Raw genomic sequence first — 22,626 nt, forward strand, 5'->3', positions numbered from 1 at the left:
TTCTTCTCCTATTAACCATGATGTTCCAAAGTTCCAGTCATGGACCAAGACCCTAACTAATACTGATTCTGCAACAAAGTGGATTTAGTCTGAGCATGAAGTGCCAGCAGATGCCTGGCATGGCAGGGCAGCAGTATCTGTGGTCTCGAGGCAATAAAACAGAGCAATGAATTTATAAGGTCCACAGACCAAACCTGTCCTGATGTTTGCCCCTTCCCTTCTCTTCCTAGGACATTGGGCTGGCATCTCTGGGAGCAACTGATGAAGAAATTGAGAAACTAGCAACAGTAAGTTTTCCTCCTTGCTGGAAGGGGGGCACAAACACTCCAGCAGTGCTTTTGTGGTATCAAGGGGACTGGTCCAGCCTGGTATTCCAAGACTGGCAGGTTCAGAGCTCCCACCCAAGCTGCCCTGCTCTTTTAGTGATGACTGTGCAGAGCAGAGATCAGTTAAAGAGCAGAGCTTGCTTGCACATTAACCCAATTTTCTCGGGCACCAGTAGTATCATCAAGCATCGTATTTCCAACAGCAGCCCTGCTGGGACTCTTTGGGGTGGGATTAAATGACATCCACTTCCTTTGGCTCTCCCTCAGCAAGGTGACCTGTCCTGCTCCAAGGACACCAAACGGCAGCATCTCACAGCAGCTGGGTGCAGAGGGAACAAGCCCAGGGACACAGACTCTCTGTCCTGATGTAGCAGCAACTTAGTTTAGTACTTTTCTCTGAAAGCAAAGTGTGGAGAAGGGACAAAGAGGCAGGTGCCTGTTCCTTTAAATAACCCCAGACCCTGGCCACGATGCAAGGGCTCAGAAGTGACAGGGAGATGAAGATGAGGAGCTGTGTCCCCCAGGAATTTTTCTTTTTCTTTTCACAGCTTTACTGGTTTACAGTGGAGTTTGGGCTCTGCAGACAGAACGGAATAGTCAAAGCCTATGGAGCCGGGCTCCTCTCTTCCTATGGGGAGCTCATAGTAAGTCCCAGCATAACTTGCCTCTGCTCTAGGCCCTGTAGAGAAAAACACCTTCTGCTTCTGTGCAAAGACTTTCCTCAATCTGTTCTCCACCTTTACCTACCCCACATGTCTCTCCAATCCCCTCAGTTTCACGCTGGAATTTTTCTGCTGTGTTCATAGCACTCCTTGTCAGACGAACCAGAGGTGCGGGACTTCGACCCTGATGCTGCAGCTGTTCAGCCCTACCAGGACCAGAACTACCAGCCTGTTTATTTTGTGTCTGAGAGCTTCAGTGATGCCAAAAATAAATTGAGGTAGGACTGGGCAGTGAGAAAAACCCAAACAGAAGGACATTAAGATGTTATATATTGAAATAGGGCTTGACATTATGGCTGCTTTCAGTTCAAGTTCTCAGAAGTGCTCTGAAAATTTTGATCAGGTCTTTCTAAGTAAAGCAGTTCTCCAGTTCCTACAGGGAACATTCTTGACATGAATGGATTTGTCCAGGGGAAAAAATGAACTTTTGCCTCCTAGGCTGGTTAACATGGGTTAGTGGACCCCAGACACCATCCCACCAGGGTAACTGGGTTCCTCCATCCCATGGGACTACAAACAGGATGTTATGGAGCAGCTCTACCCACAAACATCTGTTCAGAAGAGCATTTTCTTGGTCATACCCAGAGCTGCCCACAGGAGGAAAGCTCAGTCCTTGGATTGCTTTGATTGACAGAGGAAAACTTTGCCTATACCATTTTTATCTTTGCTTAGGAAAGAGACCGAATGGGGTGAACATGATTTACATGACTTTACAGTTCCTGTAAGAGGGGTATTTAATACAAATAACGTGGTGAGGACTGCTATGTTTCAGCTTCTGCTTTTATTACCCTCACTTGCACTGTTCATACAGCCTGGAGTCCAGCTGCAAGCACCCGGGGAGCCCGTCCTCAACACACACGAGGCAGCTTTAAAAAAACCCCAACTGCTGCCTAATGAGTCATTTCCTTGCATTTAAAAAGGGAAAATGCACCACATACACAGCCAAGATTAGGCTAGAGGGTCTTCACTGTGACAAGCACTGTAAATGATCCTCTTTAAAGAGCTCAGAGACCACACAGATACTACTCTATGAGGTGAAAGCACCGTGTCTTTTGCATTACTGGCAGCTGCCACCACAGTTCTGACTATCAGTGTTATGCGTCGAGAAAAGCCTCTTTCCTCAGAAAGGACACACTCCCCCCATGCCCTTCCAAGCAGCCATGCCGTCTCTATATGATTCAAAAGGTGTCAAGTGAGCACACCCCTTTTGGAGGGCAGGTTTCTAGCCATTGGCAGCTGTGCTATGAGCCATCGCTGTGGCTGATGGCATTAACAAGAGAGGTGAGCTGGACCTTGCCTGGTAGAACTGAGAGGAACCACATCTTTTAGGAGGAGGACAATGTGAGTATGCAGAAACCCCCTTTGTTTGCACTTCTTTTTGTTGTTTTCCTGCCATGGCATGGCAGCTCCCTGCCAGGGCCAGCCTGCGCCTTGGACCGTGTTTTCCCTTGGCCCTCTGTGCTGTGTTTTCCCCCAGATCCCTCCAGTTCTGGCCTCGGCATGAAGTACCAGCTAGAGGAACATCTGTCTCCATCTGGGAAAGGGCTGCGCTTCCCCGAGCCCTGCGCCAGAGCAGACCCGCGGTAGCCACAAGAGGGTAGCCTAAGCTAAGCAATTCAGGAGCGAAAGGGTGAAGCCTCAGCAGAGGCGAGGAGCATGCCTGTTGTTAGCGCTGTTTGTCCCCTCGTGTTCCCAAGCCTTTCCAGCACGAGACTGCAGCCATAAGTACCTAAATATAGATTTTCAGCTCCATATTCACACAGCCCCCAAATGAAAAAACCCTACGTTTTCAAGAATACAAATCTTAGTGCTGGAAGTGAATGTGGGCAGCTTTGGGGAAACCCTACCCTTGATTTGATTTGCTTTCACTTGACCACGTACTTCTCCATTAGAAAAGCAGCAACAAGCGCTTGCTCTTGAGAGATACCAGGTAAAGTCAAGCTCATCACTGAGATCCAGGCTGCATTTGGCTTTGGGTGCAGCAGAGCAGCTTTGCTCAAGCACAAGGCTCTGGTGACGTTACTCTCATCCTCTAGCTCAGGTCTGAGCCACTGCCTGTCAAGTCTATCCTTAACATGCCACACAGCCAGTTTCACCCTCCTCAAGCAGAGATTAGTCAATAAATGCATGTCAGAAAGGATTTAGTAATTTAATATGATAATACCACAGTCTTTCCCTGCAATTAGCTTCTAAATCTCCTTGGCACTTTTTGAAAAAGGAATTGCAGCAGAGAATGCCTGGCAGTGGCCATGGAGGTGACCAGTTTGATGTACCCTCCACTTTGGTACAGCCCACAGAAAGCCACAGTCAAACTCATGGTTTTCTGTAACAAACACAAGGGATCTCAACCACTGCTATGACCCTGTGGTGCTGCAAAGGTGGAAACTCTGCCTAAAAAAGGAGGCATTAACCTGTTGGAATCCTCCTGGGTAAATGGAAATGGGCAGGACGGAGCCTCAGGACTCATTTCTCACACCCAGCCTTCTGCCCCCTTCCCTTGCAGGAGCTACGCAGCGCACATCAAGCGGCCCTTCTCGGTGAAATACGAGCCCTACACCCACAGCATCGAGCTCCTGGACAGCCCTCAGATGATCTGTCACTCCCTGGAGAGCGTAAGGGATGAGCTTCACTCGCTGATTAACGCGCTCAATGTTATCAGTTAATACAAGAACTGAGCCTTCCCGTCCCCTCTTCCCTCCCAGCCCCCGACGTGCCCGCTCTGCCCTCACCTCGCTCCCAGGTAATTCCTACCTGTCTTCTCCAAACATTGGCACTGCTGCCTGTCACCACGCGACCCCAACAGCTTTCCACTTTTGTATGTAGGGCCAGCTCGGAGGAGGGCAGCAGGACGCACCCAAGGCCTGCTGGTTTTTTGGGTAGCTTTTCTACTGGCTGCTGGAAGAGGCTTAGCAGAGAAAAAAAGCATGGCCAAGCTAAAAAGTTGAAGTCAAGAGCTGTGTGCTAGGTTGCTGGGTGCAAGGAAGAGGAGAAAATCTACTTTATTTAAAAAGAAAAAAAGACAAGATAATTTTTTTAAATTGCAATTTGAGAGAAAAATTTAATCTGTTTTTTTTTTTTTTTTTTTTTTTTTAATCCCCAAAGCAACTCTTATAGCAACTTCATGAGTCTTGTTAGCTATTCTAACATCAGTATCACCTGATGTAGATCAGGTGTGCGAATAATGCTATTGCTGGCCACTTCTGAGGAAGGTAAACATCTAGTTTGGATGCTCAAACCCAGTTTCATGCAGTTTTCAGTGCAGATATTAATGGCTTGATCTGACCCAAAGCTCTCAGTTTTCCTCCCCCTGCTTTTGCCCTTCTTATCTTCTTGCAGGCTGTCTCATAACTTAGCGGTTTGCTCAGAAGTTTGGCCCAAGGTTATGCAGCTGTGCAGTATCAGAGCTGGGCTTGGGATGTGTGGAGGCTGCTAAACAGCTGTGGGGGACAGTGAAGGGGAGAATTACACAGAGTTGTTTGCATGATCACTTATAAGATTTCTGTGTTGACTTTTGCCATCCTTATCCACAATGTATGATTTTCGTAATTTCCTCTTTAAAGAACTGCAAGACTTGGCAGTGAAGCTTTGGCTATTAACACGGCTAACATTGTTCTCCAGTGTTACTTCTACTGTGGCTCAGTCATAATAGTTTACAATCCATTACTCTTTATCCCATTTCAGACCTCCACATATATATGCTTAACCCTCAGTTCTCGCAAATTTTAACTCCTTAGCTACTGACAGCACTTAGTCTCCTGCCTGCTTCAACCTCTCCTTTCTGTTTCTTTTCTTATTTGACCCTTCCTCCTAAATTCCTCCTAAATTGCTTAAAAGGCCATTAGTGAAATCAGCAGTTTGACACCAGGGCTAGCTGCTTTTCCTCAAGTTGCTCCTTCTCGTTGGATTTTCCTGTAAACTGATAAAACTACTGAGTTCATTCAGTTATTGTCATTTTAGAGAACTTTTTCCAAAGCTGCAGCTATGATTTCCCAATCTGGGTGGATCCAGATCATGAGCTGTAATTCTCAAGGCTCCCTTAAGAGCTGTAACAATTTTTCATTTGGGTTCTTCAGATATTACTACTAGATTAAATAGCTGGAGCAAACTATGCAAGACTAAGGCAGGCTAGGCCATAGCTTAGCTATCTAGCCATGAAAATCTTACTGGTGACTTTAGTAAAATAGACTAAAACAAACAAACAAAAAAAGAAAACAAGCAGGCAAGATGTAACAATAAGTCTGTATAGTTAATGCATGGGTTATGACCTTGTTAACAAGAGCAGTGTCAGTTTACTGGTCTGCAGGTTGCTGTTTCTCCTCTCCCTTGGTAGTGTGCAGCTCCTGGGTTGCTGCCCATGAGAGCAGCAAGGATGCTCCAAACCCTGCAGCAATGCCAGGTTCCTGATCAGGAAGGGAAGGCAGGGAATCTCTGTGGAGGCATTCACTTTCTGGTCTGGCCTCCAGAACTGTAAAGGTCTGAAGGTGGTCATCTCTAGGTCTCCAAAGCACTTCACAGTCATTATCTGCCTTCTTAAATATCTACAATTAATGCAATTCGTAAAAGGACCAAATTCGTTAATATGGAGTGAAAAGCCAATTTAGAAATCCTTGCAACTGCAGGAGACCTCAAATCCTCTGCCTTGCTGGAGATTGCATTGCTGCTCCCTGACTCTGTCAGCCACTGCATTTTGGAGGAGCTGTAGTAAAATCTGCTGTCCTGCAAAAATAGAAAATAAGCAAAACTTGCAGCATTACCCAGCACCATAAGTATGCAAGCACACAAACAGCTGTGCTGCAGCCAGGGGGAAGGTGAGCACCAGGAGGGCTGCACTCCCTTGCTTTTGGGACATGAGGCTGAGCTGGGGTGGGCTCTGAGTGTGGGGGCTCGGGCTGCACAGGCGCCAGAGGTCCTTCTTTGGGCCATTTTCGGTGTCTGTGTTCTTGACAAATCCGTGACAGATTCCAGAATTTTTTGGCCCCTTAGGGGGACATCTGAGACACATGAACCCGTTTGTATTTACTATTGCCCTCACCTATTTAATATCTTAAAGGATTTATCCTATTAGTAACTTAATAGACCCCCTTTCATTTTGTCTCTAGGGCTTGTTCCTTTTTATCTGTTTTCAAATACATTACTTGGCTCCTTATTTCATAAGCCATATATGAATTGGATCCTTGCTTTCTCCTTTTACCCATTTTTCTCATGTTGCTCCTTCTACCAGAGGATTGTTGCCTTCTTTATCTTGCCATAATATTTTACGGCCTTAGACATAGGGCTACTAAGGAACAGGCTATCCAAACAAAATATGGTAGAGTTGTAAACCAAATCCTAATCTATCACTGCTTTTAAAGCTGCTGATAGCAAGGTTTCAGACCATTATTTTGGATATTGTCCTAGAATTTTCTATTATTAATAATCCAATTCCTTTCTTTCTACCAGTCTGGGTGATTGCAGGTGGTAGGGTATATACAGTCCTTGCTCAATCCCCTGTTATGCCAGCTATTAAGACTTGAATTCTTCACTTAACCACCACCCCCTTCCCATCCCTCCCCCCTGTTCATCTTACCCTGTTTCAGGTGCTGTTCCACACCTATGAACAATTGTCTGTAACAGCACTGTTACAGTTCCAGCAGTTGTATTCCTTTCATGTGGGAGAACCTCAGCCTGTGCAGGAAAGGCATTCATTGTGGCAAAGAGATACTGATACCCTTCTTTAGTTTGTGGCAGTTTATCGGGGTGATCCCTTTGCAGTGTTTGTCACAGCCCTTGGTTTAGCCAATGCAGCAGAGTTGGCAGCTTTCTTTTACTAATCCACATTTGCACACCTTAGGCAGTTTTTAATTTATATCCTCTGTTTCTTGCTTCATTTGAGGCCAAATATTAACTCTTTGCACTCTCTTCAGAGTACCCTACACTTCTTTATGTAGCTCATTATGACAGTCTAAGATAACTTGCTCTTATTCCACTGGCCACAGTATCCATCCCATTTTCTGTTTTTAGCTGACACCTGGTTGGGGCTGCAGTAAACAAAGTCTGAGTTAATTTATCTACTTGCTCAATAAATTATTTCTCAGTATTGCTTGCAGTCTTCACATTACTTCAACATCCTTTACATGCATTTTATTCCCACTCTCCCTCTAAGCTTGTAAAATAGAACTCCTGATTTCTTCATAGGTATCCCATTATGTGCTTGCCATTGCCTTTCTCCCCATCATGCATCCGATATTCTGTTCTATTACCAGACAGTAGCTAGAGAGATGTTGTGTAGAGGGGTTTGTCTCCTACTGACAGCCTGTAAGCCCCTTGGCATGATCCTTTCCCTAGTGTGCCTGTTATTTGTTCCCTCATTCCACTGATAGGAGTGTGTTGGGTTATTCTTCCTCTTTGTTCAAATGTAGCACTCCCAGGAGTGTGCAGTACCTTTGGTTCATTCCTGGTTTCCAATAAAAGGATATCCCCATTAATCTCCATTTCTTCTCTTTGTGAGTAAGAGCAGAGGGGTACAACTGGGGTACAACTGCACTATTGAGGGGAAAAGCCTTGAACTCCATCACAGCCCAGACTGCCTCTAACCGGGTTTTCTCATGGCCAGGGAAATTCTGTCCAGCCACTGGAGAGGACTCACATGCTACTGGTATCCATTTTCCTCCCCTATTTCTCTGTAGCAGCACTGCTCCCACAGCGTCAGCTCGTGTTGAAATTCTTGTTATGAATAATTTTCCTTTAACTGGAAATTTTAGTGCAGAAGCTTTTCAAGCAGCTTCTTTCATGTCAGATAAAGCACTGCCTCGATCTTTGCTCCAGCTCCCTCCCTGATTCTTTTCCTGTCATTTCCATGATGCTCTGCTGCTATTAGCAAAGTTGGATACACTGCCATAAGATACTAACACAGCTATAGATATGCTGCCATAAGAAATTAAATTCTCTCAGCACTATTCAGAGTTGGGATTGATTAGTGGGAGTCTTTATTTCACAGAAAGCTTAACCTTTCTAGCATTTATCCATCGTCTTGTTTCACCAGTTTCAGAGTCTGGGCATTTAACTTGAGGTTGTTTTAACTGTGCCATATTCAAGCTGACATTAAATCCCATTTGGTCTATTAATTTTAAAACTCAGATACATCTCTCTTGTACCTCTTCTTCTGTAGTTGCTGCTCCCCAAATATCATCACATAAGGCAATCTCTTTTCTTTGTCCCCCACACGCATCACTCAAACACTTTGCTCACACAAGCATGTGCAGCAGGGCAGGTGCTCAGCCCTGTGGGATACAGCTAAAGGTATATTGTTTGTCTCTTAATGTGAAAGCAGCTCTGTCAATTGCTTCTTCCCCTGCATTCTGCCATATGGAAGCTTTGTGTGAATCGTGGGGGTGCATTTGTGCCACCATCTCTCCTATTTCATCCACTGTCCAAGGAGCCTGACTCAGACTCAGGGCTGCCAGGGACCACAGAGATACCTGTGCTCCACTGGGAGTGGGTGGCTGGTACATGGTATCATGTCCTGCTGCTCATGTCCATGACATTCAAGCAGCTGCCTATCAGTTTATTAAAGACTCTCCATCTCCCTCAAGCCTATGGACTGGTAGTGACTGTGCCAATTGGATCCTTGTTTTACCACCCTGCTGGGCAATTTGATTAAATGCCCATGGTGGCAAGATTAAAGGTTTATCAAGGAGGTGCCCAACGTACAATGGATAAGAGCTGGTGGAGCACACACTCTATAATCAATTTACCATTTAATCCCCATTTAATTCTAAATATAAGCAGTTTCTCTACTGTTGTGCTGCCTTTCAGTGGCTTCTTATCTGCAGCTACCTGCCTTGGGGTCATTTTTTTTTTCATTTTAACAGCTACAGCAGTTTGATCTGCCATACCCATCTACTCCGGGACAGCATTTGGAGTCTTTGTGGGATAGGCTGTTATTCTCAACTTCTCTTTCTTTTCCCATTTGCCCATATCATCCTTGAAATCTTCCTATGATGGCTCCTGATCCAGTTCTCTACACCACTTTCTGGAACTCCAGCAGTTATTTTTAATTTTTGCATCCCAATCTGCTTTTGCAAGTGTCTAATTTTAGCTTTGCATTTACTATGATCAGGTCCCTTTTGAGCTCTCCCTTGCTCCAGGGCGAATCACTGCACTATATATGTTAATCACTCTCCTTACTTCTGTAGTTTTTCCTTCTCTTTTTCTAAATTCATCTGATTCTCTAATTACCATTGCACATCCTTATTGCCTTTTTGGGCCACTAGATGGTATTCCTTTTGTAAAGACAAACTTAATTCAAGTCACTGGATAGACCCTTTTAAAACACAATTTTCCCGTTGACGCAGCTGATGTTATGGTGTTGCCTTGGTATAGATTATTGCTGCTTCCCATAACAGTCCCACTAATAGAGGCAGTGAATCCTTGAGTCTCTTTTCATCCACTCTCCCATATCGGGAAACATTTGGTCTCTATCACCCATCGGCTTCCTGTGGGCTGGAGAGGCGCCCACAGCCCCTGCTGTAATCTCTGATATTGTTGGGATTTCCTGCAGCCCTCCAGTATTCCCGGGTTTAGTCTTTTTCCTGAGTTGTCTTGGATTTTTCCCATGCTTTCAATTTTGTCTTAAGGTATCCCTCAAGTATTGTGCACAAGGCTGGTTAGGTTTGTAGAGTTGCCTTGAATGAGATCATAGAATCATAGAATGGTTTGGGTTCCAACCCCCTGCCACGGGCAGGGAACCTTCCACTAGACCAGGTTACTCAGAGCTCCACACAGCTTGGCCTCGAGATCACTCAGAGAAAAAGCCTTTGAGGATCTACCCAGTTACACCTTTCACCAAAAGATGTTATCAGTTCCCTTTTCCTAACCGTGGAGCAGATTTGTAGGATTATGTGGCTGCTTAGAGCTAAGCACGAGCCCGTGTCCTTTGGGTGGTTCATGGGGTCCTTCATACCATTCCCCCAGACCTCACCAAACGCGACTGCAAGTCCTATAAAAAGTGACTGGGGAAAACCAAAGTGATGGGTCAGCCCAGGTTAAACTCTCCCCTGGATGGAACACGGGCAGGCCAGGGAGGAAGAAAGGGGAAAAGCCTTCCTCAGAGCCAGGCCCCACCACCCCCTCTGGTGTGCGCCTGTCTCAGTGCCTCGCTGAGCGGTCTCGCTGTTGTCGCTGCTGCTGCTGCTGTGGGTGGATCTGTCTGTCTGTCTCTCTGTCTCTCTGTGTAAAGAAATATCAAACAGAAATATTTTTCATTTTGGAATCGTGCTGCTGCTCACATGATATTAAGAATAAAAAGATATATTTCTGGTCTAGCATCCTGAGTTTGACTCTTGCATCCTTCCGCTGTCCATATTCAGGTCGGCTGCCTTGCCTGCAGGCAGTATGCAAAATCCACCCTGGGGCACATTATGGTGGAAGACCTGCAACTTGAACTCGTGCAAAATGTTTATTTGGGGGTGGAAAATGCTTTGCAGACGAGATGATCTAAGCCTTTCTTTGGCAGGATATTACCAATTGCACAATTATGCACAAAACAGTAGTTGGGAGGTCTCTTTTAAACAGTAAAACACCAGGGGACTTGCCTTCACTAAATACATTTTCTCCCAGCATTTCTCACTATTTCTGTGTCTGCTGCATCCAGGGGTACAGGATGCCCAGGAATTGGGATGCACATCCAGAGACCAGAAGATATGCCCAATCACATAAGTGTTTCCTACTCTGGAGTTATCCTCATGTTAAAGGAAACTAATTCCAGTCACTACTGCAAGCTTGGCTTTTACATGAAAGCCAGACCCTTTCTCTTGTTAAAATCCCTTCCAGAATTACGGACAGAGGTGGATTAACGTATTGCTGGCGCAGATCTGGGCCATGCATCCAGGCACCCCAGCACACTCTGAGAGGGAGTTTCCTAATTTAGGACTCGTAAGGATACCCTGTATCTTCACAGTGCTCGTTAAAGTGTTACAGCTGTAATGAATTCATCTTCATTACATGCTTGGGAGGTAGAGGAGTACTCTTGTCCCTGTAAAAAGCTGACAGATAAAAGGAGGCAGAGAATCAGAGACTCAGACCAGGCACAGAGCCGGAAAAGTAATTACATGCCTAAACAGCTTTGGGAAGAAGCCTCTAAGTGGCAGATCTGGGGCTTGAACCTCTGTCAGCCCCCTCAGGACCAAATCTTTCTTCTTGTGCTGTGGTGGTAGGGATCAGAAGAACTCAATTATTTACAAATCCTGTAGCTGCAGGTATGCGCACACACACGCACTGCCTCCCCGGAGAGGGGAATTGATTCGGATAAGGCTGCGGCTGACCTGAGCTGTCATTCGTACTGCTAATCCAGCTCAAGTCAGACTTGGTGTTTTCCCCAGGGACCAGAGTGGGTACTGCACTTTCCACTGCAAGGAATTTGTTTTCAGTTTTCCAACACTTGTTCATTACAGTGTTTGGAAGAACTCTAGGTTTTCTAGGTGGGAAGATGATCTTTTGGCGTTTTTCTGGCACAGCTGAAAGCATCGGAAATGTCTTGAAAACTGATCATGGCGGGGTTTTTTGGTGGTGATTTTTTTCTTTTTTTTTTTTGCTTGTTTTGTTCAGGTTTTGTTGTTGTGTTTAACTGAACAGAAAGGTTTGCAAAAATTAGGTATGGGATTGAAAAACCCCACATGTCTGCACCCCAGATGTGCTACTGTATCCTTGCACTCACGTTGTGCAGCTGGTGGGGTTGGTGGTGACAGGTCAATAAAACAAGCGTTTGGAGATCAGATGTTTTTCAGTCTAGCAAGTGCTGTGCTCCAAATGGACGAGGATTTCTTCCTGTCTCTGTTAACCAACTCACTTTGAATATCTTGTATAAGGTGTGAACCACTCAGGGGCTGCTGTAGCACATGCACATGTTGACTTCTGCACACAGCAAACCTCCCAAAACCCACACACATCCCAGCAGGGTTGGACCCACACAGCCTCCTTGTACATCCCCTGAACTCCCTACTCCAGAGCTGTAGAGGGTTTGGGTCTCAATCTAAATTTCCCCAGACCCAAAACACTCTCTCCAGCTCCAACCAGCCACTGTGTATGTGTTTCTGTATATCATGTTTAGAGGTCTATCTTTAGTTGCTTGGGATGAAGCAACTGCTTTTCAAACTCATGTCACAAAGATTTGGGTTAAACCTGGACTACAGCAGTGCAAGACTGAACAGGCTAAGTGGTGAACTCCAGTCTCTGATGGATTCAAGGCCCATCCTCATTGATTTTTCTGGAGGGATAATGATGGAAAATACTTTTTTTTTTTTTTTTTTTTTTTTTTACTCCTGACATTAGTTCTACTTGGTCTCTTTGTGATTATTTTCTCTGGGCACAGCAGGGTGAATTGATCTACAAAATATTTTCAGGGATGGTGGAGGATTAAGTGTCTTGCACAGATACTTCAATGCAACAGTTGTTACCCAGGACTGTGAGAGAAAAACAGGGTGGGGTAAGGGAGTTGTTCATTTTCCTTCCACTAAGGTCAGCCTTAAATAACTGTCCCACCTCCCTCGGAGGCTGAGACAAGATAATAAGACAAAAATGTCAGAGCAAAGCACGGGGCCCCTCTATTTACAGCAAAGGCCAAATCGCTAACCAACAGATCGGAGCTTGCTTTCTAAACACCGATAAGCGGCAACTTTGAATTAACAGCCCCGGTTCCTCTGCTGCTGTAAATCAGCCTGACCCCGACTGCCCGCAGCACCCCAGTGCCTCCCCCTAGCCAGGGGCTCTCCGGCAGGAGGAGGGGGCTGCAGCACTGGGCTTAACCCTCCCGGCCCCGGAGATCCCTGTGCCTGGCTCCAAACACCCCCCCCCCCCTTCTTCCCCTCCCCAGCCCCCTATCACTAACAAGCCTTATCAGCAGGATTTACACCTCCTTGTCTAGAAACCCATAGGAAAGCCTATGGACTAGTTGCCGATGTGCATCCAAATCCTTAAAGTAGCTTTAAGTGCTCAAAACAATCCACTTACCCAGCGATAATTAATGGTATCAGACCTGGGAGTTCCCGTTCCCTGGCAGGGGAGATCAGAGCACTCTGCAGTGGGGTCCTGCCGACCACAAGCAGGAAAAGGAGCGGCCCTTCTGCTAGTCCTCGGCACCTCCTGGCCCCAGTGGAGCATCCTGAGAGTGAGGAATGACAATGCAGGAAGATGGATGCCTGGGAGCAACCACAGCTCGTAAGATCTGTGGTGGGCTGGGTTTTTTTCACTGTAAGATGCAGCGTTAGGAAAGGTGCTTTGGCACAGAGTTGTGCCAGCCAGCAAAACACCAAACACCATGTGGATGATGCTGTAGGAGTGAGTGGGACAGAGGAAAAGATCACAGCTCCTGTCTCAGGTCCCAATCCAGCTGGAGGAACCTGAAGTGCTGAAGCTCAAAGCATACCCTGCGAAGGTGAAGGAGCAAGCAGCACCTCCAGAAGTCCTGGAGAAAAGTGGGGTTTTAGGTCAGTGTGCAGATGTCCAGCTGCAGAGATGGGCAGTGGTGAAAAACACAGTAGTATGTGACACAGTAATCGATTTTCAATCCATGAGACCACTTTACAGCTGGGACAAATCCAGTTAGAGCCAGCAAAAAACATTCCTTTGTTTTTTGGCATTTCCCTCCTCACCTGCTTGCTGCCTCGGTGGCTTGTAGCACCCAGTTACAGCACCCAGCACTTTTGGCTGTGTCTGCTGGTGTCTGGTGGCCTGCCTGTCCTTTCCAGCATCAAGACCAAGGACCAGGTCATCCTCTCCTCTGTTTTACCAAAGGCTTCTCCAGGTCCAAGGGGTACCTGTGATGCGACCTGCTGTGGAAGCCATGGTGGTGGCACTATGAGACTTTAGTGCCTACAGTTTTGGACACTGGAGAAAACTCCCTGACAGGCTCGATGGCCCCTCTCATGGCTGTTTCCTGAGGACTGGGTCAACATCCTCTCTGTTTGTTGTCGTGGACTCGACCACACGGAGGACAGACATGGTATCAGTGCTGAAAATGGGTATTTTTAGATTGGTGCTGATCAGGCTACTCTTCCAGTGCTTCTCCACTCAGTGGAAGTTATTTGTTACTTTTGTTTCTCAGTACTTGTCCTCTGGCAGGGTGTCATCACCTCTTCTAATGTTTCCCCATCTCCACCAAAGGATTACTTTTGGGCCATTAATAGCCACAGATTTAATCTTCTCCTCATTGATAAACAAACTAATTTGTTCTGCTGCGTCTGCTAATAGCTGTGTCTAGGAACTAATAACAGCTCTTAGGTGCTATTTTCTTCTTTACCTTCTCAAAAAATATGTGGCTGGCAATATTTTCATAGGGTTAAAAGGAGCATAGCTGTTTTTTCCATCTCTATTTATAACCTTGCATATGCTCTTCCCAAAGTGGATGGGAAAGATTTTGGGAGCTTTACTCTAGAGATCATTAAATTTGGTCTAGCTCACTTGGGTAGCTGTACTTGTGGAGAGGTTTGATCCTGCAGAGGCCAGGGGGGCTTGAGCAAGGTGCAGCCAAACTAATTTGCAGATTCTGTGGTCCCTGGTGAGCTGGGCTTGTCAAAGGTCACCATTTCCCTGTGAGAGGTGTTATGTACTCAGGAAGGGTGGCCAGAGGGCTTGAGCTGCACGAGGCTGTTCTCAGAGCTGCAGCACACGTGGGAATCTCCCTTGTTCTCTAAGGAAAGCTACTGGCTCTTTGGAATTGCTCCCTGGAGCATCTTCTGCCAGTGAGCTGCATCTCCAGGGGTGCGCCTGTACTCACAGCCCTCTCTGCTCCTCACAGCTAACCCAAAGCTGATGGGAGCGGATGGGTCAGACCTGGATGGTTATACTGGGCTTTGGGATGGCCCTGCTGTTTTATAAACCCACCCTTTGTGCTCTAAGCAGCAGGATAATGTCCCTGGCCTGGGAGAGCCTGGTAAATTGTGAAGTCCACAGTCGGCAGGAGCATCTCACTTGAGCCTGGTGGCCGATGGGGCAATGGGGGTGGCTCACATGCCCTGCAGCCAGGCGGCCACCCGGATTAGTTTATGGAAGCAGCCGAGATTACTTATGTCCCAGTGAGCATCCCCCTGCTCTGCTTGCACAATGCCCCCTTTGAAGCAAGGGCATCTCTCATTGTGTGGCTCCAGATAAGCCAAAGCCTCACCCTTTGCTTTAGCAGCCCCTTCTCTCCCCAAGGCCATGTACTTTTGAAGGCATCTTTGCAGGTATTCCCATGATTAATGCCCCTCCTCAGTGCCAGGTTCACCTCCCTGCCCTTCATCTCACACCAGTACAATTGCACGTGTGCTTGGGCACATTAATGGGAGCAGAGCCACTGGAAAACACATGGAAACAGGGAGCACCAAGGATGCTGGTCACCCCCAAAACCTGCTCTGGGGAATGCAGACCCCTCAGGGTGATTTGGGCTGTATTTCAGCAGGCTGCTGGCACAGCACAGATGAGCACTGGGGCTCTTTGCTTCACAAGCTACTGAATTCACCCCACAGGGAAGAGGAGCCATGTGGTCACTGCTGTGTGGATGCCTGCTACTCCTCTGGAACAATGCACACGCAGGCATGGGAAGGACAGTGGCAGCCGCCACAGGGCATCAGAGCAGCAAGGGGGATGTGGGTGGCATTTTGGGGTCCCTGGGTGCTGAGAACTCGTTTGCCTCCAGCCCTGACCTTTGCTGTCACTAAAACTTGCACAAGCTTGTAATTTTTAACTAGTTCCCCTGTAGCAGGCTTGTTATTTTTTCAGGACGGGGTTTGAAAATGCGAGACATCTACAGTAGTAAAGATTTTATTGTGCTGGCAGCGGACTGTAAAACTCGATTACATGACACCAGGGATTGCCTAAACCTTGTTCCCACTGATGCAACTGCTCAGGCTTGGGGGGGATGTGAGGAAGGGAGGTGGTTTTGAGTCACGTCTGGAGGTGCTTTAGCACGAAGGGCAGGAGCAGCCCACTCCCACGCAACCATTCCCACCCTTCAGCCAAGTGAGCCCAATGTGGACCTGAGGATCTGGGGGGATCACAGGAGGCATGCATAGCTGAAACAATGGATGAGTGCTTGGCTCATCACTGACTAATGACATGAAAATCATGGGGAAGCCCAGCCTGGAAGGAGTAAGCGGAGATTTTTCTGTAGAAAAAGCTTTTCCATCTACAAATGGGCTCCCCTGTTGGCCCCCTCTCTCAGTTTGCTGCTGACATGGGAGTTTTCCCTCTAAGACAAAACTTTCCGCAGTTTGTATCCGTTTTATATCCATTTATATGACTGCTAGCGTTTTTCATATTCCAAAGGACCATTTATGGTAAGAAAATATGTTTTCCAATAAATAATCAAAGTGATCATATTTTGGAAGGGGAAAAAAATCGTAGTAGGAAACTTTTGCAAAAAAAAATTGGCCTGTGCTGAACACTGAGCCAGCATGATATCTTTTTTCCTTCCAATAAATCTTCTGACTTATTTCTGTACCCAAACTACAGCGAGCCAAGAGGAATTCCTGAACGCTTGGGTACAGTCAGCCCTTCCCCTGCTGTGGCACGCTGTAGGAATGCCACGAGCTTTTTGAAGCTACCTCCAGGATTTGGTTAGCCAAGAGTAAGAGAAGCAACAGGCTAAGAACATGGCACTTTGAAAGCAAAATAAAGCAGCTTTTTTTGCTACACCAGTGGTGTAAGCCTCAGGGAAGGAGAAAGTCTGGCAGGGAAGCTGCCTAGAAGAGAGACAATGGTGGATAGAGGAGCCTCCTTACAAAGTCCCTCTGTCAGTAAAACATGGGTTCAGGTGAGCTCAGGTAACATTAAGAAGTGCAAGCAGGAAAGCCCTAAATGGCAAATCTCAGCTTGTGATTAACCTGGGGAACACCCTGCTCAGGAGCCTTTCCAAGACAATCACTTGACTGAGGTCCATTGAACCTCGAGCAGTGTGATGACTGCAGGCAAATGATTGCCAAGGAGACCTGGAGGGCAATTCTGCAGGTTGTCCTCTTTGTGTGAGATTCCAGGTGCGAGGTCCCTGCTGTGGAGGAAGCATGAATCACACAAGACTTCTCCTCCTGGCTTTGGCAACCTACTTCAGCCGGGGTAAAATAGCAGGTTTTATCCTATGTAGCTGCTAACTCCCCATCTTTACCCAGCAGTAAGGTCTCAGTAAGTGAATTCCCTGAACTCCTATCTTGCTGAAACCTGAGCCCCTCTTCATGGGTATACCACTAGGTCATTCAAGTACATCCAGTATCTTTTTTGAGGGGAAGAGAGACAGAGATAATGTTACACATTGTGCAGAAATGCTATTAACTGTAGTTGAGCATCACAACTTGGATTTATTAGCAGGGGGCTGAAAGACCTACATGGCAGGGGATGTAACTGATAACCTTGTCTTGCATCCGTTTGAGCAAATGGGTCCCGTCCCTGTGCGCTCATCGGAGATTTAGCGCTTCTCACAAGCGTTTTTGCAATCACAGTCATTTAGCAAACATATGATACTTCACACTCAAAGCCATGACAGGGGCATATGGCACTTCCTACCTCCTAAGTGTTGATGGACGGAATTGCTTTGACTATTCAAGGAATCAAAGGCCTGGTTCGAATCTCAAGGCACTGCGTTGATTTCGGTGAACTTCCTTCTGATTTATCCTGTCTATGGAGAATGAGGCTTATTCTAAGTTAAACAAGCAAGAGAGTTCGAACAGATGAAAATGTCTCCTACTCAGTGGTGCTCAGCACTTGCAGTCTCAAAAGTTGGAGCAATGGGAAGTTTGAAGATGATCTCATCCCCAGCATTTAAAATAGGCCTTTTCAGGCAAAAAAAAAAAAAATAAAAGGAGAAAAGAAAAAGAAAGTATACGTGTAGCACGAAAAAGTACAAGCTCACTATTGGTGGCAGAAAAGTTGAGCACAAAGGTACTCAAAAAATTGGATAATGTTGTGAAAAAGAGCAAGAGCTAGATCTGTTGCCAAAATCAGACCCAGAAAAGCCAGTGGACCACTCCTGACCCACCATCTCCTTTTAAAAGCAAACTTAACAGCCAGAATGAAGATAATCAGGTATCTCCTTGTTTTCGCTGGGATTTACCAGAAATGTTTCTTGGTGGTGAAGACACCATTTTGGACAGAGCCCCAGAGGAAAGATTTGAATTACTCAGAGCTCTCAGCTGCAAATGGCAGTGACTGAGCCTTTACTCTGCTTAATCCCAAACAGGAATTTGAAGGGGCAGGTGAAGGAGAAGGGGGAGAAGGGGAAAAGGCTTATTTTATTTTCGCATACGCAATTCCAAATGCTCAAACTCTGGACCTGTGCTGAGCCAAAACGACCACCCAAGGTCTCCTGCAAAATGCAGATGTTATTCCTCCCCCTGCCCAAGCAGTGGACGCGTGTCTCTCGCTGCGCACCGCATGGCCCGTGAGCCTCCGCACAATAATGTGTTTTCTTTCTCCTAACACCTGACAGTAGCATGATTTCACCAACCACTTGGTCCCATTGCTGCATACTTTCCAAGGTGATATAAATCAAACAGATTAACATGTTTGCTTTTAATTTTACATTTTAGAAACAGCTGTTGAACCACCTCAATGCCAACAGTGTCTATTGCCAGCATTAGTCTCATTAGTAATCATTGCAGCTGCAATAGCACCATTATCTCCTGCTAAAAGGGTCACTGATGGCTCAGGACAGAGCTTCAGGGAAACGAGAAGAGCGGACTAAATGAGATGGAAACTGCAAACAGTTGCTTCTGTCTTAACTTGCATAAAGACCTGTGGATGCTGCGCAGAGGGAAATTAATTTGCACAAGTAGCAAAAATTTTGGCTAGAGTGTCATCAAGTAGGTGGGGCTCGTGGTAGCTCTTGTGTCACTTGGGCTAACGTAAAGCATATAAATATGGGAAGGAGAGAATGGGGACATTACTACCAACCATCTTCATCCCTCAGACCGAACTTCTCTCCACCTCTTGCTGCCACCTCTTGGGTAAGTCAGACTGCCTCCCTTTCACCTTCTACCTGTTTTCAGACCTGTCTTAAGTTGACATAGCAGGCGGTGACAAGTGTGGCTCATTGACCCAAGAAAATGAGGCCTCCTGAGGTTTTTGAGCACATTGTGCTGGTTTTGGGCCATCATCACACATTACAGCCCATTCTGACTGGGCAGAGAGGGTTTTTCCCCTGAAGGGATCTGCTGACCTTGGCTGTCAAGGGCGTGCACACTATAGGGCTTGGTGGGATGGTTCTTCCAGCCTTTTGAGGCAAGACAGCAGGGAGTCCGAGACTGATGGAGCATGGAGATGGACTTATGGTTATAGTCAGTAGGCATACACTGTCACTTGTATAGCCTGATGCAGAAAGCTCTTCTTCTTTCTCAAACTAGAAGGTCCATCTCCTACCTTGGTCTCATTTCCTTGCCTGAGGAGCTGAAAGTCATAAAATGCTTGATTTCAACCTATTTTTACCTCCTAGACTCTCCTGTGTCTCCTCTGCCTCTTAACCCTAGGCCTCACCCTGCCCACCATGGCTCTCTGGATCCAATCGCTGCCTCTCCTGGCCCTGCTTGCCCTTTCCGGCCCCGGGGGCAGCCACGCAGCTGTCAGCCAGCACCTCTGTGGCTCCCACTTGGTGGAGGCTCTGTACCTGGTGTGTGGGGAGCGGGGCTTCTTCTACCAACCCAAAGCCCGGCGGGATGTTGAGCAGCCTCTAGGTAAGTCGGGCTGACCGTGAGAGCAGCCGCGTGCCATGTGATGCGAGATGCAAGAGCCACCTTTGACAGTGACACCAGGAATGTCCTTACCACGGGGAATGCCAGGAATACCTTTGGCATACCAACAGCGTCACACTGCCAGTGAAAAGCTCTTCAGGTTAAAAAGGCAGATGAGAGGGCAGGCAGGGAGAGAGGATTTATGAGGCAAAGGGAATTGTGCCTGAAAGCTCAAACTCATCTATTTCTTTGTGCAGCCGTTACACCAGCCTGGGAGTACTCAAAGAAAATAAAAGTGGGAGGAACTCAAGAAGCTTCCTTCTGCCCCAAGACAGGATCAGTTATCCCCATTCTATTTCTTAGCCATGTTTTTCTAGTACATTCATAAAAACCTCCAGAGAGAAAGCTTCTTCTGCCTTCTAGAGCTGCCCATTCCCACGTTTAACTGATCTTCCTGAGTGTTTCTTCCCAATATCCAACCTGAACATCCCTTGCTGTAAATGATTTCTTGTTTTCTAAATAGTGGACATGGGGAAGAGCCTAGTCCTTTCATCTTTATGATTGCTTTTCAAAATGTTTGAATACTGTTCCCATGTCTAGTTTTAAGCTCTCCTCAGCTACACAACCCTACTACCTTCTTAGGTCATATTTTCTAGATGTCTAAACGTGCAAGTTGTTCTGCATTTGTCTACATGTTGCTGACTGGTAAGGCCTGGAGAAGCACATTGAACATTCTGTCTTCCAAGCTTCTAATCAAGACTGTGAATAGATGCAGAAGAGACCCCTGCCCTAATCACATCCATCTCAATCCTCTCATTTCAAGATCAACCTTTACTTAACCTCCCCTGACTACTATACATCTCTCCCACCATTTCTCTTCCATCATGTACTGTCTTCATTCATGTCCAATTCCTTCTCCTGTGTATGCAACCATCCTGCAAAATAGCCTTAGGGGTCATTGTAAGGTGAAACAAGATAATGCCGTAGCAGAGGGCTTGCCATGATTTGTTCGGGATGTCATTTACTCCATTCTCTGATTATTAATTTCTGGAGACCACCACAAATGGGTTGGAGGTTCCATCAGCCAAATTACCTAGATACTGTACAAAGAATTTCATCGTGCCAAACAGAGTGGAAGTATTTGAGGGTTTTCCACCTCTTCTTTCAGGACTTTTCCCTGAGCCACCACCTCTTTGTCACACAATCTGGTTATGTTTACAGTCTGCTCACAGCTGGCTCAAAGGATGAAGACAAGTAAATCACAAAGCATTGACTAGCTATTTCCTCTTCTACTTAACATTGGACCAAATTTTTCCAAATTTCCCTTCTAGCACACTAGCATAATGATTTTGTGTTACTCTTGTGCCTTGTTCATTGCCTCACGCTTTGGGGGCTTGGGGATTTTGCATCTTGTACTGTACTTGTATTGCCCTAGAAACCACATCTCATTCTCACTTTTCCAGGCATTTTCTCTTTGTTGTCAGGGATTTTTTCCTGCAGGAAAAAATCTGATTTATTTGCCATTTTCCATATTTTCATTGGGCAACTAAAACCTGAACAGATCTATGCACAAGTTTTCAAGTTCTCACCAGCAAATAAGACATTCTGTTGAGTTTTATCTGTGTCCAAATACCCTAATTTATCATTGCTTCTAAAAACTTGCCCCCAGCTGGGAACACAGACCCACACAAATGCTTTTGCTGTCAGCTTGAGGCTATATCCAGGCAGCCAACTGAATCAGGCTGTTCAGGAACAGCTGGGAAATGCACCCAGCCTCAGAACTGGACTGTCCCTGCAATCCCATGAACATCCCAATTGTCTGCCCAGGCTCCTAGAAGAGTGGGTAACTGCCTAAAGGGCATTGCAATCCCAAACTCTTCTCTCTAGAGCAAACAATCCCATTTTATTATCTTACTTACTAGCTGCTCACCCCATGGAGGGTGCAGAGTTTCTCTTCTTCTCCACATGTCTTCCCCAATAAAGGCCCTGTATCTCTTTGTCCCTCACACTGCCAACAGCCACTCAGCTTGGCATCTTCTGAACACCACAGGATTATTTTGGGAGAGGAAACAGGGAGCCTGCAGGTGCTACAAGCAGCATCAACCTGGGGAAACCTGTGCAACTTCCTTCCCATTTTCCAAACAACTCTGGATTAAAAATCTGGTGCCTGCTAAGGGGATGTCTGCAGGGCTCAAGAGCCGGGGCCGATGCTGTGCGATATCCCACAACTTCGCTTCTTCTTCCCTGGCAGTGAGCGGTCCCTTGCACGGTGAGCTGGGAGAGCTGCCCTTCCAGCAGGAGGAGTTTGAGAAAGTGAAGCGAGGGATCGTTGAGCAATGCTGCCACAACACCTGCTCCCTCTACCAGCTGGAAAACTACTGCGATTAGCAGCAGGGCCGGCGCTGGGGAGCTGGCGGGCCGCGGGCAGAAACACGCGCTAACGCTGCTGCACCGTCGAAGCAATTGAATAAATGTTGTGGATCTATTGGAAGGACTGTGCTGGTTCCTGAGTCCACATCTTTTTGTCTGCTTTAGAGTGTCAGTGTCCATGCTTGGGTAAGGCAGTTTTCAGCCGTCACTTCACATTATCCTTGTGCCACACAAATGAACTCCATGGGAGCGAGGGAGGGAGGGGTATTACACAGCTTTGGAGCAGGTATATAGAGCATCTGGCACCCCCAGTGCTTGGAGAATGAGCAGGAGAAGGCAGAGAGGTTTGAACAAGACTTCTCTCACTAGGGAAACATTACAGGGGAATATCTGTAACAATGTCATGCTGATCAACTTCCTGCAGTTCACAGCCCAAATATAGCCAGGCAGCTGGAGACTGAACTTCCTCAGCTACATAATGGAAACAGTAAAGATTAAGCAAAGAATTATGTCACCTATTCATTGTACTCAGAAAAATCA

The 22,626-nt window shown here is 46.5% G+C and overlaps 2 protein-coding genes across 3 annotated transcripts in view; both read left to right on the plus strand.

The window, feature by feature from the left end:
• Positions 1 to 22,041, plus strand: part of TH (tyrosine hydroxylase) — a 34,755-nt gene extending 12,714 nt beyond the window's left edge. Inside the window, exons 10-14 of one of the 2 annotated variants that reach the window (XM_069016948.1) lie at positions 231 to 287; positions 875 to 970; positions 1,133 to 1,266; positions 3,552 to 3,660; positions 21,968 to 22,041. In XM_069016948.1, coding sequence (XP_068873049.1) covers positions 231 to 287; positions 875 to 970; positions 1,133 to 1,266; positions 3,552 to 3,660; positions 21,968 to 21,970 — 399 coding nt within the window. In that variant the 3' untranslated portion in view covers positions 21,971 to 22,041. Of the gene's footprint in view, positions 1 to 230; positions 288 to 874; positions 971 to 1,132; positions 1,267 to 3,551; positions 10,347 to 21,967 lie in introns of those variants that run through there. The other variant, XM_069016947.1, reaches the window with a different exon arrangement.
• Positions 19,343 to 22,170, plus strand: INS (insulin). Its single transcript, XM_069016949.1, has 2 exons — positions 19,343 to 19,719; positions 21,968 to 22,170. Exons 1-2 carry the CDS (start codon positions 19,533 to 19,535, stop codon positions 22,102 to 22,104), a joined length of 324 nt encoding a protein of 107 aa, XP_068873050.1. The 5' UTR covers positions 19,343 to 19,532; the 3' UTR covers positions 22,105 to 22,170.
• The last annotated feature ends 456 nt before the right edge of the window (positions 22,171 to 22,626 follow it).

This window comes from Aphelocoma coerulescens, chromosome 5, assembly GCF_041296385.1.
Source record: "Aphelocoma coerulescens isolate FSJ_1873_10779 chromosome 5, UR_Acoe_1.0, whole genome shotgun sequence".
NCBI classification, from domain to species: domain Eukaryota; kingdom Metazoa; phylum Chordata; class Aves; order Passeriformes; family Corvidae; genus Aphelocoma; species Aphelocoma coerulescens.